This window comes from Podarcis gaigeae (genome assembly GCF_964106915.1).
Source record: "Podarcis gaigeae genome assembly, chromosome: 14".
Lineage (NCBI taxonomy): Eukaryota > Metazoa > Chordata > Lepidosauria > Squamata > Lacertidae > Podarcis > Podarcis gaigeae.
The window spans coordinates 45,188,280-45,210,433 of NC_139690.1; the positions used below are offsets into that span (position 1 = coordinate 45,188,280).

The following is a 22,154-nucleotide window of genomic DNA, read 5'->3' on the forward strand; positions in this document are numbered from 1 at the left end:
AATTTTTCGTAACGACTTTTCACAAAATGCAAAAGCTGCTAACTGGGGAAGCGTGGAGAAGCAAACTTAAGATCGGAGAGGCTGATAGGGCCTGAAATTGACGGGTCCATCTATCCCTGGTTGGTAGTCAAATGGCAAGGGCCGTAAGCGGTCTTCTTCCTGCCGTCCTCTCTCTCTCTCCCCCCGACTGCGCTGGAAACATGCAGAAACCCTTCAGGGAAACCAGCCCATAATAAAATGTCAAGAAGCTGCAGGCCAGGATGCCCGATTCTGCTGCTTTCTCCTTTTATGGTCAAGCTGCCAGCTCAGAGTCGCTTCCTTGTGATAAACCATCCGATTCAAGGCTGCGATTAAGCAGAGCAAGCTGGTCCTCCGGGAGGGAAGCGGGGGCGCAAACAGAGGCCGGAGGAGGAGGAGGAGGAAGGGGGGGGGGTCCAAAAGAACGATGTTGTTTTCGAAGAAGGAAGCGTGGGATGCTGGGGGAAAGCTTGTGCTTTCAAAGTGGTACCGTTTAACCCAGTCATCACCTGGGGAGGAAAAAGAAGCTGCGCTGGATGTCTCCTCTGCTGTATAGATAGCCATTTGGGGCTGAGGTCCAGCCCAGGACCCCCCTCCCCAAATGTTCACCCAAAAATGTCACATGATGGAGCAAGCAGCAAGCAGATCCTGGATCATGGGGTGCATAAAAAGCTCAGGGGGCACCTGGGAATGAGACCGTGGAGGAGAAGAGACTGCCATGTCCCCCAACCGTGTTGTCAGAACTTTTGACATGCCCCTGTTTAATTTCCCGGGCCGTTCTCCTTTCTAGTGTTGACTGTTGGCGTAGCTCAGCCTGAGTGGAATTCGTTCTCTGCTAAGTGCACCCAATTAAATTTGTCAGCAGGAGTGATTAGCAGGATTAAAAGGAGGGAGCAGAACTTTGAGCCTGGAACTGAGGAAAAGCTTAAATGAGGACTCTCTCCGAGGCTGCCAGCTGGGGTAAATTCAAGCATGTGCAAAAACTTATACAGTGGTACCTCGGGTTACATAGGCTTCAGGTTACAGACTCCGCTAACCCAGAAATATTACCTCGGGTTAAGAACTTTGCCTCAGGATGAGAACAGAAATTGCGCAGCAGCAGCGGGAGGCCCCATTAGCTAAAGTGGTGCTTCAGGTTAAGTACATGTCAGGTTAAGAACAGACCTCCAGAACGAATTAAGTACTTAACCTGAGGTACCACTGTACAATCATACCTCATGTTGTGTTTGCTTCAGGTTGAGCGTTTCCAGGTTGCGTCCTGTGGCAACCTGGAAGTAACGGAACAGGTTATTTCCAGGTTTCGCCGCTCTCGCATGCGCTCAAAATGATGTCATGCGCAGAAGTGGCGAATCGCGACCCGCGCATGCGCAGACGCGGGTTGCGTTCTGCTCAGGTTGCGAACGAGGCTCCGGAATGGATCCCGTTTGTAACCAGAGGTACCACTGTACAGTCATGCCTTGGAAGTCAAACGGAATCTGTTCTGGAAGTCCGTTCGACTTCCAAAACATTCAGAAACCAAAGCACAGCTTCGGATTGGCTGTAGGAAGCTCCTGCAGCCAATCGGAAGCTGCGGAAGCCCCGTCAGATGTTTGGCTTCCAAAAATAGTTCGCAAACAGTCACTTCTGGGTTTGCTGCATTTGGGAGCCAAAACGTTCGAGAACTAAGCTGTTCGAAAACCAAGGTACGCCTGTTGTTTGATCACAGAGATTTCCTTCCAGAAGCATACAGAGCTTCGGATGTGTCCTGAAGATATGTAACCAGATCTGTGTGTGCTCCATGCTCTTATGAGGTTTGTCAGTTGATAGATGCAGTAAACACCTTTCTGCTACAAACGACGCTTCCCCTTTTGCTCTCTGTTCCCTTCTTGGCCATTCCAGCTGCATACTTTTAGAACACACCTGCTCACCGGCAAAGAATCCTGGGAACTGTAGGTTTTTAAAAATGAAGATGCTGTGGATTGTATGAGAGGTAAACTACAGTTCCCAGGATCCTTGGGGGCAGGGGAGAATGTGCTTTAAACGTATGGTGTATAGAGTGTAGAAGGAGAGAGGGATTGCGGTCTGGCCTACATCGCTGTTACGTCATTTAACTCTCTTTTGCTTTTTGTGGCAGCCCCGGGAACTGTCCAAAAACATCACATCCATTATGGACCCCAGTTTAAAGAATCACCGTTCTATTGGGAACTTGCCCTTTTCTATTTTTGAAATAGAAACAACTTGAATCTTTAACCTTTTCTCTCTAGCGTTGTCCCAGAGGACAAAAACCAAGAAGTCCATTGTTGCTAACCTAGGGAGTGTGACAAAAATAAAAGTATTGTGTGTGCATTGTGGGCGCCTCTGGTTTTCTGCTGATCCCCCGATGCACAGGATTGGCAAATGATACAGAGACTTGTCTGGATGCTCAGAAGTCATGAGAAGCAGAAACTCAGTGCTAGGTCACTGGCTTTGCCCGTGATGGCTGGTGCATTAGGACAAATGTGTCACCCACCAAAAGCTCCCTTTTGCCTGCCACCCAACTTCCAATTGGTCCAGCGAGTGCCCCTGCTTCTCAGTTTCCTCCTCTTCCTCTTTAGTCTCAGTGTTGCCACTTGTAGAACTCAGCAGAGAGGAGGATGGGAACAGAACTAGAATCGGACAGCTCTGTTTGTCATGGGCTCTCTGGTGCCACCTACTGTTGACCTCCCTGCTTTTTGCCCTAATAGTCCCAATGGGTGCTAGAAGGTCTTCAGTTCCGCTGCTGGCATCTCCACTTAGCACAGGGGTGGGGGATTGGATCGGAATCCTTATTTCTCCTATACGTCCCCACTGGGCCAAGTTTGACAGGTGGGCGTGGCTGCCCACAAGCCAATCACCAGATGCCACAATGACATCATGGGCACTCAGTTGATTGTTGCTTACAAAGCGCAGCGCAGGGAGGTTTTTTAAAGTGCCAGAAACCAGCTGATTGGTGTGTGCCTGTAAATCTCTTTAGCCCCGCTGTCTTTTTACCTGCACCACACCTCTCATCGTATGTGACGTTGCATATAGGGCACGTGGGCATGGTTTGGCCAAAATGGCTTTCTTCCTGCTTCTGTGTAATAAATAACCAGCGGTATATTTTGGAAAAGTGTTTGCTCGCTGCACATTGTGGCACATTGCCGTCAAGTTTGGCGTGGTGGCTCTTGAGCTCAAGGAGCAGGATTTGGCCTGTGCTTGGATACAGTGGGGTGCCATTTTGAATGGAGATGGTGGGCTGAACCTTTCAAAAATGCACTTTTTAAAAAAGTTCCTTTGAATTCCTAAGCAATGCCCAGTATGAAGGTGCTAGCAGATGTTTAATAAACTCTTTTGAAGATTACTGCATTACTGTGATTCAGATCTTGTTTCTATATGAAATGGTAGGTACCGTACACACCAAGCCCAAATAACTCACCATACTCTTGAATATCCCAGAACTTAATACCTGTTTTCTCTTTATCTACAGATCGAGAAGACCAGTCCATTCTTTGCACGTAAGTAGAACCAGTTTGATCATGCACACCTTTCGGTTTCTGCTCACATTTTCGCTTGCGGACAGTACAATTGATATTATCAGTTGGCATATGTGTAGCTCTTAGACTGAATAGCATGTTCTGGACCAAAACCTGTAGGTTCGGAATTGTTTTTAAAGGCAGCCCTGGACTGTCCGTCTACACAACCCACCTCCCTTTGTTGTCTTTCCCATTTTAAGCTTGTAAGCTCCATTTTGTGGGAGCTTGTTAATTCCCACCCTCCATACTTTTGAAAAATTGCTTCCTTTTTTTTGCATAGCTGCTAAGTGTGGGGCACTGTGCACCCTGATGGCACGAAAACAGAGGTGGGGAACTGCAGGTCAGTTACTAAACATTGTCCTCCCATCTTCTCTGACTCGCCATCAGGATGTTTCCCAGGCTACAACCACTCCCAGGCACTTCTCGCCATCCTTGAATACTTTTTCCCTGGCTGGAATTTGTCATCAAACTGTGATATTGCCCCCTGCTTGCCTGGATGGATGATAATGATAATGATATAATGATAATTTATTTATACCCCAGCCACTCTGGGGGGCTTCCAATAAAACACTAACGTACAATAACCTATTAAACAGGAAAAGCTTCCCGAAAGAGGGCTGCCTTCAGATGTCTTCTAAAAGTTTGGTAGTTATTTTTCTCTTTGACATCTGATGGGAGGGCGTTCCACAGGGCGGGTGCCACTACCGAGAAGGCCCTCTGCAAAATATGTGTGCAGTGTGTGTATTTGCACTATACGTTCAAAGTATCAGGCCACTTTAGACTAAGGTTACCAGATTTTTTTTTTCAATGAATCCAGGGACACGTTTCAACTTTCTACTAAATAGATGGATTTTTGTCAGGGGACTGATTTGTAAATCCGGGGACTGTCCCTGGGAAATGGGAATGTCTGCTAACCTTACTTTGGGCAGCTATGGCATCTCCCAAAGGGTACTGGGAGCTGTAGTTTGTTCAGGGTGCACTGAGTTGCCAGGAGACCCCTATTCCCCATCACTGAGCTACAATTCCCAGAGTTCCGTGGGGAGAGGGATTGACTGTTAAAAAACTCTGGGAACTACATTACAAATCCTCCAACAGGGGCTGTGCTCTGACTTCATGCTAATCCAAGACTGACGTGGCACTACATATCCTCCACGGCAGGCTGCCTGATGACAGCATTACGTTTTTATGTCTATAGGAAGATATTAGGAGAAATTCCCACTAAGACTCTGGTGAATTTTCACGGTGACTTTCTTTATTTTAAAAATGCAAGCTGATGTGGAAGTGTGGATTTAAGACTGAAAAATTGAGAAGCCAATCTTGACAGATTCACCCGTGCCCTGTGTTTACCTTCCGTTTTAATGGACTGTGAACGGGAGGTGTGCAGGGTGACGCTGCGGTCTGGGGCAATATCAGTGAGCAAGGAAAGATTTTATTACATGTTGGATAGCAAAGCCTTTGCTGCCAAGCAATTGACCACAAGCTCCAGGTATAGCTTGCCAGAAATGCTCAGCGCCAGCTGCTCCAAACTCCAAGGCGCTTTGATGTTTGGGAGACACCTCCACCTCCTCACTCTTGCAGCTAAAAGTAGATTCAGTAGTAGTAGCAGGTTGGGTTTTCTTTTGTTTTTGTTTTAAAGGAAACATCCGCTTTCAAAGGAGTGTTTTCTTTGTGAGAATGCAGTCTGGGCAGTGCTTTTTTTTCTAGAAAAGAATGTTTAGAGGTACAGTGGTACCTCAGGTTAAGTACTTAATTCGTCCAGAGGGCCGTACTTAACCTGAAACTGTTCTTAACCTGAAGCACCACTTTAGCTAATGGGTCTCCTGCTGCCTGAAGCACTATTTCTGGATTAGCGGAGTCTGTAACCTGAAGCGTATGTAACCTGAAGCGTATGTAACCTGAGGTACCACTGTACTCAAGAAAATCCCTGTTTTATAGTTCAAATTGGGAAAAATAAATACAGTAAATGGACAAAGATTCACAAAATGTTTAGGGGTATACGTACCCCCAGAAAAGAAGCACTGAGTCTGGGTGTGCTTTTGGGTAGGCCAGAGTACTGACTCACTCAGAGGCGCAGTGGCCAACCTCTCTAGCAAGTGGCTACTTTGGGCTCACACTTCAGTTAATTTACTTAGGAATGGAGGAAGTTGCTTTAGAGCAGGTTAGTTGTTTGTTGAGTCCTATACTGCCGACTGATGGGCAGCAGATCTTCCCAGCTCTCCGGTAGCATCAACTTCTACCTGCCCCTTTCAATGCAGATGCCGAGGATCAGACTGGAAAACTTTTTCATGCAAAGTCTGGGCGACGGCACAGAACTGTAACATTAACGATGCAATATTTAAACATTATTGGCAGCCGGGGGGGGGGGTAACCTCATGGAGATTTTAAGATACCAGCCTCTTCCAGGTTACCTGTTTGCTAAGCATTCGCCTTGATTTGTTTGCTGGGAGGCTGGAGGGCACTGCAAAGTAAGCCCCATTCCATACATTCTAGTGCATTTTCTGCATCACTTTCCTTACTGCAAAAAGTCTAGGTTGTGGGGGGAGTGGGAAGGTTGGCTTGTCAGCCATGATTGTTCAATTTGAATAGGCCATTATGCGACTGACTGTCACTCGGAAATAGCAGCGGTCTGTAAGTGCCCACGTTTGACGCCCTTCCAAACTGCGTAGTCTGCGAGGTCAGGCAGCCAAGACACCCCCCCCCCAATGACACAGCAGAAAGGATTGGCTGTGGAGCCTCCATGTTTAAAGGCAGTGTATATCTGAGCAGGGGGACGCAGGTGGCGCTGTGGGTTAAAGCCTCAGCGCCTAGGACTTGCCGATCGAAAGGTCGGCGGTTCGAATCCCTGCGGCGGGGTGCGCTCCTGCTGCTCGGCCCCAGCGCCTGCCAACCTAGCAGTTCGAAAGCACCTCCGGGTGCAAGTAGATAAATAGGGACCGCTTACCAGCGGGAAGGTAAACGGCGTTTCCGTGTGCGGCTCTGGCTCGCCAGAGCAGCGATGTCACGCTGGCCACGTGACCCGGAAGTGTCTCCGGACAGAGCTGGCCCCTGGCCTCTTGAGTGAGATGGGCGCACAACCCCAGAGTCTGTCAAGACTGGCCCGTACGGGCAGGGGTACCTTTACCTTTACCTTTTATATCTGAGCAGCAGTTGCTTGGCTGGCAATAATAATAATAATAATATATTTTTTTATTTATACCCCGCCCATCTGGCTCAGTTTCCCCAGCCACTCTGTGTTTTTTTAATAAATATTTATTGAGGTTTTACAAAATCATAACAAAATACAGAGAAAAAAGAGAAAAAAGAAAACAGAAAAATACAAGATACAAAAAACAAAAAGTAAATAAAAATAAAAAGAAAAAAGAAAAAATCCATTTTTTTCTTTTTTAACTTTAAAGCTCATTACCTTGTTTCCTTGACCTCCTCACACCTCCCCTTTTTGTATTCCCATTTACATAATCAAATCAGCATATCCTTGCCCTCTTTCAATTTATCATCGTTAACTTTGTATCTTAATATATCACAACTCAAATATTTTCATCCATCAATTCATTTTTGCATACTCTTTCTAACTTTATCACTAATGCCGCTTATTTTTAATCCAACATCATTTTAGTATTCATAAATTTTGCACTGTTTCTGTAGATAGTCTTTAAATTTCTTCCAATCCTCTTCCACCAGCTCTTCTCCCAGGTCTCGGATTCTGCCAGTCATCTCCGCCAACTCCATATATTCCATCATTCCCCAGCCACTCTGGACGGCTTCCAGCAGAATATTAAAATACATGCTCTCATGCCATGCTTGTTGGCTTTGCTAGGGGTATCTAGTTGTTGTCCACCCCCCCCCTTAAGAAACAGGATACTGGATTAGATGTGCCCTTGCTGTGATGCCACAGGGTAGGCAGTTTTTCTGATTTCAAAACTGGGGAGGGGTGGAAATAGGGTCTCCGGCAAACTGTTCCTGCCCTCGGGCAAAGGAAATTCAGTGGAAGAGGAAGGATGGCTAAAGTATAATAAGTGAAGTTAATGTATTTTTTTTTAAAGCATGTTTTTGGTCTTCCCAAAAGCAAGGATGTAAAGTAGATTTATGTGAAAGCCTTTTACGCAAATGTCTTCAAACTGGCATGTTTAGTCTGGAGCCGTTCCCAGAACACTTAATTTTTATCAATAAAACATGCACATATTTCAGCTTCGGGCCCCATGTGAAGCTGCAGGCAGACTTGAAACTGTGCGAGATCAGGGTTCATCACCCCCCCCCCCAAAGAAACCATTTGAAGAAAGAGGCTGGGTCCTTAGGCAGAGTTTATCCTGCTCCAGAGCTGTTCACTTCAGAGGGGCTTGGACAGAGAGCTCACACATCCTCCCTTAAGAACACAGGAGCATTACCTTGCTGGATCTGACCAATGGTCCTTCTGGCCTCAGCGACAGGCAGGCACCAGTTGGTGGTGTGTTAGACAGGGCATTTGGGTGCCCCCTAGTTTGTCTTGTATCTCTTTGTTTTGATGTTGTTCTTTAGTTGTTTAGTCGTGTCCGACTCTTCATGACCCCCTGGACCAGAGCACACCAGGCACTCCTGTCTTCCACTGCCTCCCGCAGTTTGGTCAAACTCATGCTGGTAGCTTCGAGAACACTGTCCAACCATCTCGTCCTCTGTCGTCCCCTTCTCCTTGTGCCCTCCATCTTTCCCAACATCAGGGTCTTTTCCAGGGAGTCTTCTCTTCTCATGAGGTGGCCAAAGTATTGGAGCCTCAGCTTCAGGATCTGTCCTTCCAGTGAGCACTCAGGGCTGATTTCCTTCAGAATGGAGAGGTTTGATCTTCTTGCAGTCCGTGGGACTCTCAAGAGTCTCCTCCAGCACCAGAATTCAAAAGCATCCATTCTTCGGTGATGTGTTGATATGGCTTTGTTATTTTTGTAGAAGTCTGCTAGGCAGTACAGTGTTACCTCATGTTACATACGCTTCAGGTTACATACGCTTCAGGTTACAGACTCCGCTAACCCAGAAATAGTGCTTCAGATTAAGAACTTTGCTTCAGGATGAGAACAGAAATTGTGCTCCGGCGGCACGGCAGCAGCAGGAGGCCCCATTAGCTAAAGTGGTGCTTCAGGTTAAGAACAGTTTCAGGTTAAGTATGGACCTCCGGAACGAATTAAGTACTTAACCCGAGGTACCACTGTACAGTCATACCTCGGGTTACAGAAGGTTCAGGTTGTGCGTCTTCGGGTTGTGCACCGCGCTGAACCCGGAAGTACTGGAAGGGGTTTCTTCCAGGTTTCGGCGCTCACGCATGCGCAGAAGCGCTAAATCATACTTGCGCATGCGCAGAAGTGCTGAATCACAACCTGCGTGTGCGCGGACGCATGCTGCAGGTTGCGAACGCACCTCCCACACGGATCACGTTTGCAACCCGAGCGTCCACTGTATAAGCCTTTGGCTTGCCAGGTTTTTATTGGGAGGTTTTGTGCTGCGTGGTGGAATAGTGGGTGGTGTGCCAGGGGAATTAGTGGGGATGGGGTTGGGGGACAGTTTACCTACTTTTCCTTTCCATGCTTTAAGCATGGTCTGTGTGAACCTGTTTAGTGTTGTGGGGGTTTTCCGTAGTTTGTTTGGGAGGAATGGGTATGCTGTAGCCAGGCACCAGTTAAGCAACATAAAGGTAAAGGGACCCCTGACCGTTAGGTCCAGTCGTGGCCGACTCTGGGGTTGCGGCGCTCATGTCACTTTATTGGCCGAGGGAGCCAGCATACAACTTCCAGGTCATGTGGCCAGCATGACTAAACCGCTTCTGGCAAACCAGAGCAGCGCACGGAAACGCCGTTTACCTTCCCGCCGGAGCGGTACCTATTTATCTACTTGCACTTTGACGTGCTTTCGAACTGCTAGGTTGGCAGGAGCAGGGACCGAGCAATGGGAGCTCACCCCATCGCGGGGATTCAAACCGCCAACCTTCTGATTGGCAAGTCCTAGGCTCTGTGGTTTACCCCACAGCGCCACCCACGTCCCAGTTAAGCAACATACGCACCATATAGTAAACCATTGTGGTTAAACCACTGTGGGAATTGTACCTCTGTAGCAAACTACAGTCCCTAGTAGGAAAGCTGTGACTTCTAAATCTATACAATATACTCACCATATATTTAGAAGTCACAGCTTTCCTACTAGGGACTGTAGTTTTCTACAGAGCTACAATTCCCACAGTGGTTTAACTGTCAGCCCTTCTGGGCTGAGCTCTGGAATTGTAGCTCTATGAAGGGTTTCCTGAGAACTTCCGGCACCCTTAACAAACTGCTCTTAAAGTAGTCTTGTAGCACTTTAAACAGTCGTGGCTTCCCCCACGGAACAGCACCCTAGGAAGAAACAGCGTCTAGCCTTCTTAAGGCTTCGTGCCAACACAAAGCACCCTCCTACCTTCCTCCTCTCGGGTGTGCATGTGGGGCTGTCGCATGGACATTTATCTGTGGGCCAGCATTTGAGAAGAGGCACCTCCTAATTAGGAAAAGGAATTGAGCAGAGCAGAGTTGGTGGAACAGCTCCAAGATCAAAGGAACCTCAGGCAGATCCACTCTCCACTCCTCTGCAAATGTCCTTACTTTTTTAAAAAAAGAAATACTTCCTTGATGTGTTTGTGCCTTCACTTCAGAAATACAAGAGGATGTTGGGGAGGCAAATGAATTGGGGGCCGTTAACCCGGATGCAACCATCTTGTCCCTGCTTTTAGTTACTGTTGCGACGGGAACGGGGAACTTTTTTCCAGACTGAGGGCCACGAACCCTTCTGTGAAAGCTTCTGGGGGCCACATGGCAATGGTGGGTGGGGTCCGAGGCAGGAGCAAGGAGACCCAGGGGTCGGCAAGGTTTACCTCGCCTGGGCCGGTTCACTCCAGTGGAGATCCCTGTGATTTCCGACGTCTGCGCAGATGCTATTTCCGGCGCCGCGGAAGCGAGTCCCCGTGCCGTGCTGCACCAGTTTGGCGCAGCGCACGGGGACTCACCGAGCTGGTAGCTTGGTTCGGGGGTGGCTCGTGGGCCGGTTAAACGACCCCCGTGGGCCCATGGGCCTTAGGTTGCCTACCCCTGAAGGAGAGCAACAGATGTAAATGTTGCCTTTGTATAGTTGGCTGGTTTCTATATACCCTGTCACCTCAGTCCTCCGTCTAGGCAAGCAAAAGATATTTTCAGAGTTTGAAGGGCACATTCCAGTCAGGCAAAAACATTCAAGGAAGGTGCAGAGCAAGGCCGGTGAAGGGTATGTAGCCTTAGGGAGAGAATCAAGGACCAGGCAGGGACTGAGGGCCAGGTTGGAGATAATGCGAAATAACATTTGAAAGTTTAAAGCCCAAACACTCAGCTGTGGATGTTTCCAAACCCCTGGACGACATCCCAGACAAATGAGTAAGCTTTAAGGCTTGATTATGCACTCCTGCGATAGCTATCTATATCTTCGTGTTGTTTCCACATCCTTTCCCCAATATTTTAAAAGATGTGCGTTCAAGACTGAAGGAACTTGGAACCAAGGCAAAAAGCTCTCCAGCCCTTTAGGACTCCTGACTCCTCTCAGTTTAATATTGGATAAGTGGCAAGGAGTATGAAAGCCCGTGTGGAATAGTGGTTAGAGTGCCAAACTAGGTCCTGGAAGACCAGGGTTCAAATCCCTGCTTAGCCACAAAGTCCACTGGGCGACTCTGGGGCAGCTGCTGTTTCTCAGTCTAACCTACCTCACAGGGTTGCTGAGAGGATAAAATGGAGAGCAACAGAAGTGTTGCTTGAGCTCCTTGGACAAATGGTGGAGTGGAACGTTACACTTAGCTCTCACCTGTGGCTCCTAGAAGCTGTCAGCAGGTGATAGCAGCCACAACCCCAGGAAACGGCTTTGACTGGCCGGCTGAACCAGGTGAGGGTAGCTGATGGGTCTCAAACCCTCAATGAGTTATGGACTTGACAGGTTCTGGCAGAGTGAGAGGACGAGACCAAGAGTGGGTCCAGTAGTCAAGAAGGCAGTTTCTGCACATGGGCCTGAGCTCCCACACACATGTTTCAAGGGACCTAGAACGGTTTGTTGCTAGATCTCACAGTTTGGTGTGCATGGTGTCGCATGAATTCTCAGAGGCAGAGTGGAAAGGCAGTAGATCCATTGTTGTTGGAGTATGTTGTAGGAAGTTTAATCTAGTATTTGGGTGGACAGGTGGAGTCCCCCAAAACCCTGGCCGGCCCCCGTGTGGAATAACGACTCAAGACAACGTGCTATGCAGTGGTTCTCAACCTGTGGGTCCCCAGATGGTGTTGGACTACAACTCCCATCATCCCTGACCGCTGATCATGCTGGCTAGGAATGATGGGAGTTGCAGTCCAACAACATCTGGGGACCCACAGGTTGAGAAACACTGTGCTATGGGATTAAAATTGGCCAGAACTTTATTATGTTTCAGATGTGGGTAGACCTTGGCTCAGGCATTGGGCGTTTATCCCTCCCAGTCCCCCGCCGGGGATCTGGGGAACATCAGGGTTATCCAGTGTGGGGGGGATGGGCTGGCTCTGGAGAACATATGTTCAAGCAGAGAGAGTCCGCTCCCGTTATGCCGCCATCGCAGGGGAGAGCAATGACAACCTCTAGGCATACGGCCAAAGACTCCCCTCTAAACAACCCCTTTAATAAGGAACCCTGGTATCACCACCACAAAGAGGAGGGGGGCATGGGTCACCGCTACACGCCCACCCCCATTTACAGAAGATAGACTAAGGATTCCGCCCAAGGCCTGATACCACCAAAGTTGTGACGTCTTGCAACGGGAAAGGCCAATGCAGGTTCCAGCCCTTGACGTAGCAGCACCCGCGTCCCTGTGGAGAAAAGGTTAACCTGCAAAAGAAGTCTTAACTGAGGGTGGGTAGGGTGGGAGAAGCTCTGGAGCCAACTGAGGATGCCCAGGTAAGATCCTCCCCCTATTGTGTGGGCAGGTGGTCCCTCCCCCTACCTGGCCTGATCACCTTGGCAACGCCTCCCCAGGCGGGATTGGGCAACTGGCTGGGGTAGGTGGAAACCTCCAGAGGAAGGCGAAGCCAAGCCTGTGCTAATGGTCCTGCATAGAGTCCAGCGGGCTGCGCGACCACCAAAGGGTGCCCCCCATTTAATGTGGGCAGCGGTCATTCTCTGGGGGCCAGCAGAGGCCAGAATGAGTGGGCTTCGTCTTGGCTGGATCTGTCTCTCTCTCCCTCCCTCCCTCCTTCCCTCTCCCCTAGTGGAAGCAGAATAGCACTCAGCTTGTGGCATTGTGGTCTAAACCACTGAGCCTCTTGGGCTTGCCGGTCAGAAGGTCGGCAGTTCGAATCCCCGTGACTGGGTGAGCTCCCGTTGCTCGGTCCCTGCTGCAGCCAACCTAGCAGTTCAAAAGCACACCTGTGCAAGTAGATAAATAGGTATCGCCATGGCGGGAAGGTAAATGGTGTTTCTGTGCACTCTGGCTTCCATCACAGTGTTCCGTTACACCATAATTGGTTTAGCCTTGCTGGCCACATGACCAGGAAAGCTGTCTGTGGACAAACACCAGCTTCCTTGGCCTGAAAGCGAGATGAGCGCCGCAATCCCATAGTCGCCTTTGACTGGACTTAACCGTCCAGGGGTCCTTTACCTTTTCCCTTTCCCTGATTGCTGGGTGGTGGGAGAGAAATGCAATGCTACCTTCCCTCTCTCCTCTCCTTTCCTCCTTAGAGGGGAATCTGGTGCCGGCAAAACGGAAAATACCAAGAAAGTCATTCAGTATCTGGCTGTCGTGGCCTCTTCTCACAAGGGCAAGAAGGACACCAGCATCACGGTAAGCATTCTCTGGAGCAGCCTCTTCTGTCTCAACAAACGAAAACAACGCGAATGTCTCCTAGGGGAGCACCGGGATAGTCTTTAGCTAACAATGGTACTTGGACCAGGCCGGCTGCCTTGCAGCTCAGGCCGTTTTCTGCATCCCTTTCGTTGCCAAATTGCTGACATATTACTGAGAGGACGCAGTTATGTCACAACCCCGTGTGTTTATGGAAAAGGGGCTCTTTGTTTGACATCCCCTCCTTAAGCGCAGGCAAGTGGGAGAAGAGCGCATAGCTTTCCATATGCGGCGGCTCCTCCTCTGGGGAGCTGCTGACGCTGGGGAAATGTGGAAGTCCGCTCCCCATCTTTAAAGCTTCTGGGTGAGACAGGGCTGGATCCTTTCCTTCCATCAGCCTGCGGGGGGGACCTGTGGCTCTCGGGATGATGTGGGACTCCACCTCCCATCACCTCCCTAGCCAATATGGCCAATGGTCAGGGGAGGTGGGAGTTAGGGAAAGGGTAGAAATTCAATTCAGCTTGCGTATTTTAACATGGACCTGCCCAATCTTCCCTTTCCGAAACAAGATGCGAACCAGACGCCCTCCGAAATCCGCACTTCCCCAAATTTTTGCAGTGTGGCTCTCTAGCCAGCTCCTGTGTGCAGCAATGCATCCTATAAATGTAAAACATGCAATACATGCCTATATTGATGACAGTAAGATTCCAGCATATGTTGTATCTGGCAGAAGTGTATTTATTTATTTTTTAAATGCACCTGTTCAAAGAAATCCGCACTCAGATTCTGATGAATTTTCACGAGGACTTAAAGGAAAAATGGCAGGTTGATGTGAAAAAGTGGAGAGCTCAATTTAAGACTAATCTATCTCCCCCCACCGCCCCCAAGCAAAACATTTATTTGTTTGGATTTAGGTCGTATCTAAACGTACCAGTGCAGATCCACAGGTTGGTCCTTCTGCCTTTATTTTCCTTGAGGAGGTGTGTTGTGTGTCTGTATGCATATATAATATGCATGCATACATACATATAAACACCTTTCATTCAAGTGAATTCAGGTGGAAACACCTTTTTAAAAAAAAAAGTACTTTGGGATGTGACGGGAATGATACTGACAACTGTTTTATGCCGTGTTATCTGACTGCAGCAAGGTCCATCTTTTGCTTACGTGAGTAACCTGGATTATTTGGTGTGTGTGTGTGTGTATATATATACAAAGGCACGGAGTGTAGATCTGCATGGTGTTTTTGCACTCCACCTTCTAGAAGAAATCACCCAATGGTTCGATGTGACAAGATCCCACATGGCCCAGGGCAACAATAGCACCCAGGGTTCACGTGTATGTTCTCCCAATGTCCTGATCTCAACTGCACCATCGTCAGAGTTAGTGGTCCGGGTTTCAGCAGGTCTTGCTCCCAGAAAAAGTGTGCTTGGGATCACCATCTTCATGAGAACTGAGGCCACGAGAATTGCTTTTCCCAGTAGCACTGCTCGGTTTTGCACACTGGAATCGTTTCCTCTTTCCAACACATCTTGGAAGAGCAAACTTGTGGCCAGAAGTGTCATTTCGAGAGGAAGTAGTCCCGAGGGGTGATGCACTTCAAACTGGACGCTTTTTGAAAGAGTGCCTTACTCTCCCCAAGGATCACAGTGTGGTAGTTGATCGACATGATCCCGGTCTGCTTGCACGCTGTTCGTTTTTTGACATTGCTTGCTGCCTGCCCTCTGCTACACCTGCAACAAACCTCCTTCCGCATGCCTTCAAAGTGGCCAGGTTATAACAATCGCCATGCAAAAGAATTAAGCTTTAAACTTTGGGAATTTATTTAATACAGACTTGGCAGTTTTGCAGCAGCGCTAGGCGCCAGTTATGTGGGAAAGAGTAGCTGATTGAGACAATGCAGAGACCTCTAGCTTGTGTACAAACCATCCATTTAGGGCACATTTAAAGTGCATTCCCTCCCCTGCAAAAGAACCCTGAGAATGGTAGTCTGTTAAGGGTTCTGGCAATAGTAGCTCTTTGCATCCTCAACAAACTACAGTTCCCTGAATTCTTTTTGGGAAAATGTGTGTGCTTTAAATGTATGGTGTGGACACAGCCCTAGATCTGATCTCCAAGGTTTCAGAGGCCTTTTTTCCTTTTTGATTGATGCTTCCACAAAACACCCCCCCCCAAGGACAATGGAAACTTCACATGTGGGGCTCCTTGTCCATCAGTAATTTTGAAAGTTCAGTTCTGGTTTCAGGAATGATCCAGTATTCCTTCAGCTCTTGGCAGAGAATGACTTGACTAAAACAACAGAAGCGAAGTGCCAATTGAACAGCTGTTCTAGCTTGGCAGCTAAGTCTACAGATGTTACTTGTCCCTCTGTCCACTCCTCCCCAAACAACTGGCCTAGTGGCGAAGAAATGGGCGTAGTTATTTGCCCATATTGACAGCTTGAAAGGAAAAAAAAAGGAAACTGTTCTCTTCCAGTTCACGGGAGTTTTGCTATCTAGTCACCTGGAGCTGATTTATAATCACCACAGGTGGTGAGTGGAGGAGACCGTTTAGAAGCCCAAAGCAAAGTATGCCTCTTTTGGATTCACCTCCGATATTCCGCCTTCCTCTTTCTTTGACCTAAATCTGTTAACTGGCCTGTTGTCATTGCTTTCGGAATTTGCTTAATTAGCGTTTGCCTGGATACATTGTATGGCTTGTGTGTGTGTGTGTTCATCATCATCATCATCTGTGTGTAACTGCATGCATGCATTTGCACAGGGGTTGGGGAATCTGGATATTTTAAAAACCCCAAAATAATGCATTGTCATATTCAACCTTCTCAAAAGCCCTGCATTTAACATGATTAATAGATGCGGCGTAATCTGCTTTGTGCTGCATTACCTTACAGGTTTTTATTTTTTGGCCATTTCTTTCCCTTGCCTAATTTACAGCATTGTCCCCTTGCTGAGTAAACGCTTCAACCCTCTAGGTCCGGGGTTTGAGGGGGAGGGAGGAGTTCTTAGCAGGCCGTTCCAGAAATATCACGACCAGCCTTTGATGGAGCATTGGACACACAGTGAAAAGAGATGTGTTGCCCTTTATTGCGGCCATCCGAAGAAAGGATTTCATCTGCAGCAACCAGCTGCCTTGTCCAGCCAGAGGAGCCTTGGTGGACAGCGCCGGGCTAAACAAGGAGCAGGAAGAAACAGAGAGCTCAACATTTACGGCAGGCCGCTTCAGGCTTCTCATTCCCATCCCTTGCAGAGATAATCTCCAAAATGCTTGAATGTGCAAAGCACAGGACACCCATGGCCTCCCCAGATGTTCTTGGACTCCAACTCCCATCAGCCCCAATAGCCAGGGATGATGGGAGTTGGAGTCCAGCAATGTATGGAGGGCTAGACTGGTATAAAATACCCAGTGCTGTGGTTCCCACCTCTTTACGCTGTGTGTGTTGTAGTAGAATGCTGACTGGGGTGCCCATAGCAAAAGAAAGCCCTTCTTTCTTGTAAATGCATTACAATACACATGCATTTTTTTTAAAAAAATAAGAGATTATCTGCAGGGGAGGGAATCAAGGCTGGACCTGCCTTGGCCGAAGCCTCTGTATTCATCTTGTGTGTGTCTGTTTACAGCGGAGAGACTTGTCCTCTTTCTGATGATAATGGTGTTTGAATCCGTTTTAGGGTGAGCTGGAGAAACAGCTGCTGCAGGCGAACCCCATCCTCGAAGCTTTTGGGAATGCCAAAACTGTGAAGAACGACAACTCTTCCCGATTCGTAAGTTGGAAGTGATATAATACTGCTTTGAATGTTATAGACCAAGTGGGACATTCATTTGCTTCTGGGAAACTTAGCTACAAGGTGTATGGATCTCAATGACACAGTGCTTGAAAGCATATCCATTGTCCCATACCCTCTGGCATTTATCCGATGAAAATAGGGATAAGTAAAAACTGGACGTTCCTGTCTCAAATCAGAAATCGGGATGGCTTCTGTAAATCTGGGACAGCCTCTGGAAAATAGGCACAATTGGAGCTGGAGGTCCCTGCTTGGATCAAGAAAAACAACGGCAATCACAATTCTCATCAGCCAAGCGAGGGGTTACCAGTGTGACCCCCTAGTGCAATGGCTCCCTTAAGGTCTTCCTCTGGTACCCACAAAACCAGGGGGGCCCCTTCAGTGCCCTCTTGGTCATGAGGTGGTGAGAGTTACCCATTTCTCGCTCAGAAAGTACATAGAGCTGAAGGGAGAATCAGAAGAATTCTCTTCCTCTTTCAGCTCTATGTAATTTCTGAGGCTCAGTTCCACTGGATCCAACTTTTACGCAGATCCCTTGGGGAAAACCAATCTCTGCATGCGCACACGTTCTCTCTATCTGGGCAGCTGGGGGAGCTGATCTAGGAGAGGGCAAGCGGAGTGACCAGAGGGGGTGGCCCTCAAAAATTCAGATCTGCCCATGTGTCCAAAAATGGTTTTGGAACTACAGTCATACCTCATGTTACGTTTGCTTCATGTTACGTTTTTTCAGGTTGCATCCTGCGGCGACCCGGAAGTACCAGAAAGGGTTACTTCCGGGTTTTGCCACTCGCACATGCGCAGAAGCGCAAAATGACGTCACGCGCATGCACAGAAGCGGTGAATCGCAAACCGCATGTGCACAGAGGCGCCGCTGTGGGTTGTGTTCTTTTCAGGTTGCAAACGGGCCTCCGGAACGGATCCCGTTCACAACCAAAGGTACCACTGTATATCTCTGTGCAGAATCCCTTCAAGCTAACCCCATCCCAATTCCATTCTGGTTAAGTTAGCCTGGGGAAGCCTATAATTCTCAGGTTGTGCTAGCAGGTATCAAAAGCCATCTTCTCTTATCACCGACAGGGCAAATTCATCCGCATCAACTTTGACGTAACCGGCTACATCGTGGGAGCAAACATAGAAACCTGTATCCTTTTTTTGGCATGTGGGATGGAATTGGAGGAGTGCGAGAAAGTTGTACTCAGAGCTTAGAGTTGTGCCTGAGAAAGGCAAACATTTCCAAGGCCAGGTGGGGAGAGGACGTAGGAGGCTGATCTGATGTGGTTGTCTCTGTTTGGGTCTGATCCTGGCAGCTTTGCTGCCTTCATTCATGGTGCAGATCTCGAATGGCTGCCGGTTGAGTTTGTGCGCTTCTTTGGAGAGGGCAAGAATTAGCTAGGTTCTCATGAAAGGGTGAATCAAAACACCTAATTTCTTCCTCGTCCCCAGATCAGGAAGAAGAGGCACTCCAGAAGCAGCAGATTTCTAGGCCCAGGTGTTGGACTCAGTGTGGTTCCTCAGGTCTGCTGACTCCAGAGGAGCAGCAATAGCTCCTTCTGGCCACCCAGAGTGGGGGCACTAAGCCACAGGAGAGAATAGGCTAGGACAGGGGTTAGCAAACTTTTTCAGCAGGGGCCCGGTCCCCTGTCCCTCAGACCTTGGGGGGGGGGACGACTATATTTTGGGGGGGAAATGATGCAAGAGCCCCGGGAGCCCCGGTGGCTGCTTACCTGTGTCTTGTGAGCAGCAGGGGCTGGCGGCGGCGGCGGAGGAGGGACGATGAGCGGCTCACAAAAGGGCTCCAGAGAGGGGCTGCTTAAAATGGCGGCCGCTCGAGTGCTGCTTCTGCTGGCACCAACAAAGCCCAGCCCCCTTCTTCCTCTAGGCAGGGCAGGGAGAAGCCAGGAGGAGGGAGGGAGGGAGGAGGCGCTGCCAGCCCCGCCGAGGGAGGGAGAGGTAAAGAACGTGCACATTGGCGATCCACGTGGCGATTCCTGGACCGTCCGCGGGCTGGATCCAGAAGGCAATTGGGCCTGATTCAGAAGGCGGTTCCCGCTCTTCTCCGTGCTGATTTAGCATGGTGCATGAGAGCCGAGTGGGCGGCAGGGGTCCATGGGCCAGTTAAACGACCCCCATGGGCTGCTTGTGGCCCATGGACCTTAGGTTGCTGACCCCTGGTTTTGGGCTTTCAAGGTCAGCACCAACACTTTGAATTGTGCTCGGAAATGTACTGGGAGCCAATGTAGGTCTTTCAAGACCAGTGTTATGTGGTCTCGGCGGTCGCTCCCAGTCACCAAGCTGAAATGTCAACATTTCCAGCAAAAATTTGCTTTTCGTGCAGGAGCGGCTGCCAGCAGCGTTTTTCCTTGGTGCGGTGTTTGTGCAAAAGCGCTTTGTTTAAACAGAGAAACAAACAAATGAGCAGATTCATCCCCGTAGTCATCCTCTGCATAAATATCGAAAGCAAATGAGTGAAGTCATTGGCAAAGCTGAAACCTCTGTGGAGCTGGAGGAGACACAGGAAAGGAGCATCTCCCTTATACAGGAAGGCTTAAATATCTGCAGCGGGGAGACGGAAGAAAAGGAGGAACATCAGGGAGAAACACATTAACTTCATCACAGCTGAAGCGAAGCAGAAAGCCAGAAGCAGGTCCAACATCTCACCTGTGGAACTCATTGCTACAAGATGTTGCCATAGACCAGGGGACCCGAGGGCTGCAGTCTGTCATGGGGAAACGTATGGGTGCTGGGCATGGCCAGAGACAAATGTAGGAGGTCAGTAGATGAGACTCCAGCCATGTAAAAACCAGATAAGCTCACCCCCACCCTCTCCATCCACTATCTTGGCAAGAAAGAGGCACATCTCAGCAAGTCAAAAGTGCTTAAGGAGAGTGTGGAGCAGAGTTGATGAGGGATATGGCTTTGGGCAAGTCCCAAGGGCCATATTTCGAGGTTCTCCACTCCTGCCAATGACATCCCCAGAAAGGACTTTTAAGTGGTCTTCCTTTTAAATCCACGCAGGGTAGGTGTTCGGAAATGGAGGGATAATGTCACAGGGGAATGGCTCCCTCTTCCCACACAGGTGGTCCTGTGTTCAGCCCCCGGGACATTCAATTAAATTAAATTCAGGTTGGCACGAATGGGAAATATCTCTCTCTGGCTTAGATTCTGAAAGATGCTGCTATAATATATATATATTAGAAAGCATTTATACCTTGCTCTTGAGTAAAAGGAGCTCCCACATGTTGTTGTTGTTGTTGATGTTGTTTAGTCGTTTAGTTGTGTCCGACTCTTTGTGACCCCATGGATCAGAGCACGCCAGGCACTCCTGTCTTCCACTGCCTCCCGCAGTTTGGTCAAACTCATGCTGGTAGCTTCCAGAACACTGTCCAGCCATCTCATCCCTTCTCCTTGTGTCCTCCATCTATCCCAGCATCAGGGTCTTTTCCAGGGAGTCTTCTCTTCTCATGAGGTGGCCAAAGTATTGGAGCCTCAGCTTCAGGATCTGTCCTTCCAGTGAGCACTCAGGGCTGATTTCCTTCAGAATGGAGAGGTTGGATCTTCTTGCAGTTCATGGGACTCACAAGAGTCTCCTCCAGCACCATAATATATATTAGAGAGCATTTATACCTTGCTCTTGAGTCAAAAGGAGCTCCCACATACAATCCATTAATACAGTCCTCGCCCACAGTCTAGACCAGGGTTTCCCAAACTTGGGTCTTTGACTATTTTTGGACTACAGTTCCCATCATCCCTGACCACTGGTCCTGCTACCTAGGGATGATGGGAGTTGTAGTCCCCAAACGGGTGGAGACCCAAGTATGGGAAAACCCTGGTCTAAATAAACATGACGCACAAGGAAAGGGGTAAGGGAGGAAAGAGGAGGTGGAGAAATCAAACTCAGGCAGCAATTCTTAAAGCAGTTCTTATAATTACATAGCTGTCACAGTTCAGGGACTGGGAGGTGCCAGATGGAGATGGGCTTTTGGGGGGAAAGTGATGGAGTGAGTTTTCTGCTTCCCATCTCTCCCATTGAGATGGTCTGATGTAATGGCTGCCCCCAGTTGACGGCTGAGGGGAGACGAGGCCAGATGCGGCTGGCCTATGATGGGGCTCTTTATTAAAACAACTTTATTAGGTTACATATCCTTGCTTTCCACTACAGTGGTACCTGGCTCTCAAACGTCTTGGTACTCAAACAACTTGGAACCCAAACACTGCAAACCCGTAAGTGTTTCAGTTGTGAACGTTTTTCAAAAGCTGAATGTGCTCCATTTTGAGTGTTAAACTTCCGTTTTGAGTGTTATGCTGAGGTCTGTCTGTTTTTGTTATTTATTTTGCGTTTTTGTTTTTGCGGCTATTTTTGTTTTGTTTTTGTGACTGTGCAGTTCAGCTACTGATTGATTGGTTGTGTGACTGCAGTACATTGTTTATTGCTTTCATTTTATGGATCAATGGTCTCGTTAGATAGTAAAAATCACGTTAAATGGCTGTTTTAGGAGTTGTTTTCAAAAGTCTGGAACGGATTAATCCATTTTGCATTACTTTCTATGGGAAAGCGCACCTTGGTTTTGGAACGCTTTGGTTTTGGAACGGACTTCCAGAACGGATTAAGTTTGAGAACCAAGGTACCACTGTATTAAATTAGCACTTAACGTGGAGATCTGACAACGACAACAAAGCAATAGCACACATTTAAAACCATTTAGAACCTATGCAAGAGGTACTACGCCAAGTAGTGAAAACATCAGAGCCAATATTTAAAAGCACCCAAAGTTTCGCTTTCTTGCTTGCTTACTTAACATTTGCCGACAGATTTGCTGGAAAAGTCCCGGGCCATCCGGCAAGCCCGAGATGAAAGGACCTTCCACATATTTTATTACCTGCTCGCTGGAGCCACGGAACAAATGAAGAGTAAGGCACTGGCAGTGACAGCTTCTGTTTCGAACCGTCAAGGAGCAGGGCAGGGGCTGTAGCTTGGTAGTAGACCTTATCCTTTGCATGTAGAAGTTCCAAGTGGCATCCATAAGCAAGACTGGGGAAAACTCC

General features: G+C 48.4%; 1 protein-coding gene across 7 annotated transcripts in view; it reads left to right on the forward strand.

Moving 5' to 3' along the window:
* LOC310831093 (myosin-11) overlaps positions 1 to 22,154 on the forward strand; it is a 1,553,087-nt gene that overhangs the window by 24,013 nt on the left and 1,506,920 nt on the right. For 4 of the 7 annotated variants that reach the window (XR_014557758.1, XR_014557759.1, XM_083711242.1 and 1 more), the window contains exons 4-9: positions 3,482 to 3,509; positions 13,227 to 13,329; positions 14,476 to 14,496; positions 16,998 to 17,090; positions 18,189 to 18,252; positions 21,921 to 22,019. Coding sequence is in view for 5 of the 7 variants with exons in the window: in XM_083711242.1 (XP_083567368.1) it covers positions 3,482 to 3,509; positions 13,227 to 13,329; positions 14,476 to 14,496; positions 16,998 to 17,090; positions 18,189 to 18,252; positions 21,921 to 22,019 (408 nt within the window). In the remaining 2 variants the exon portion in view is untranslated. The remainder of the gene's footprint in view (positions 1 to 3,481; positions 3,510 to 13,226; positions 13,330 to 14,475; positions 14,497 to 16,997; positions 17,091 to 18,188; positions 18,253 to 21,920; positions 22,020 to 22,154) is intronic. The other 3 variants (XM_083711241.1, XM_083711243.1, XM_083711240.1) reach the window with 1 other exon arrangement.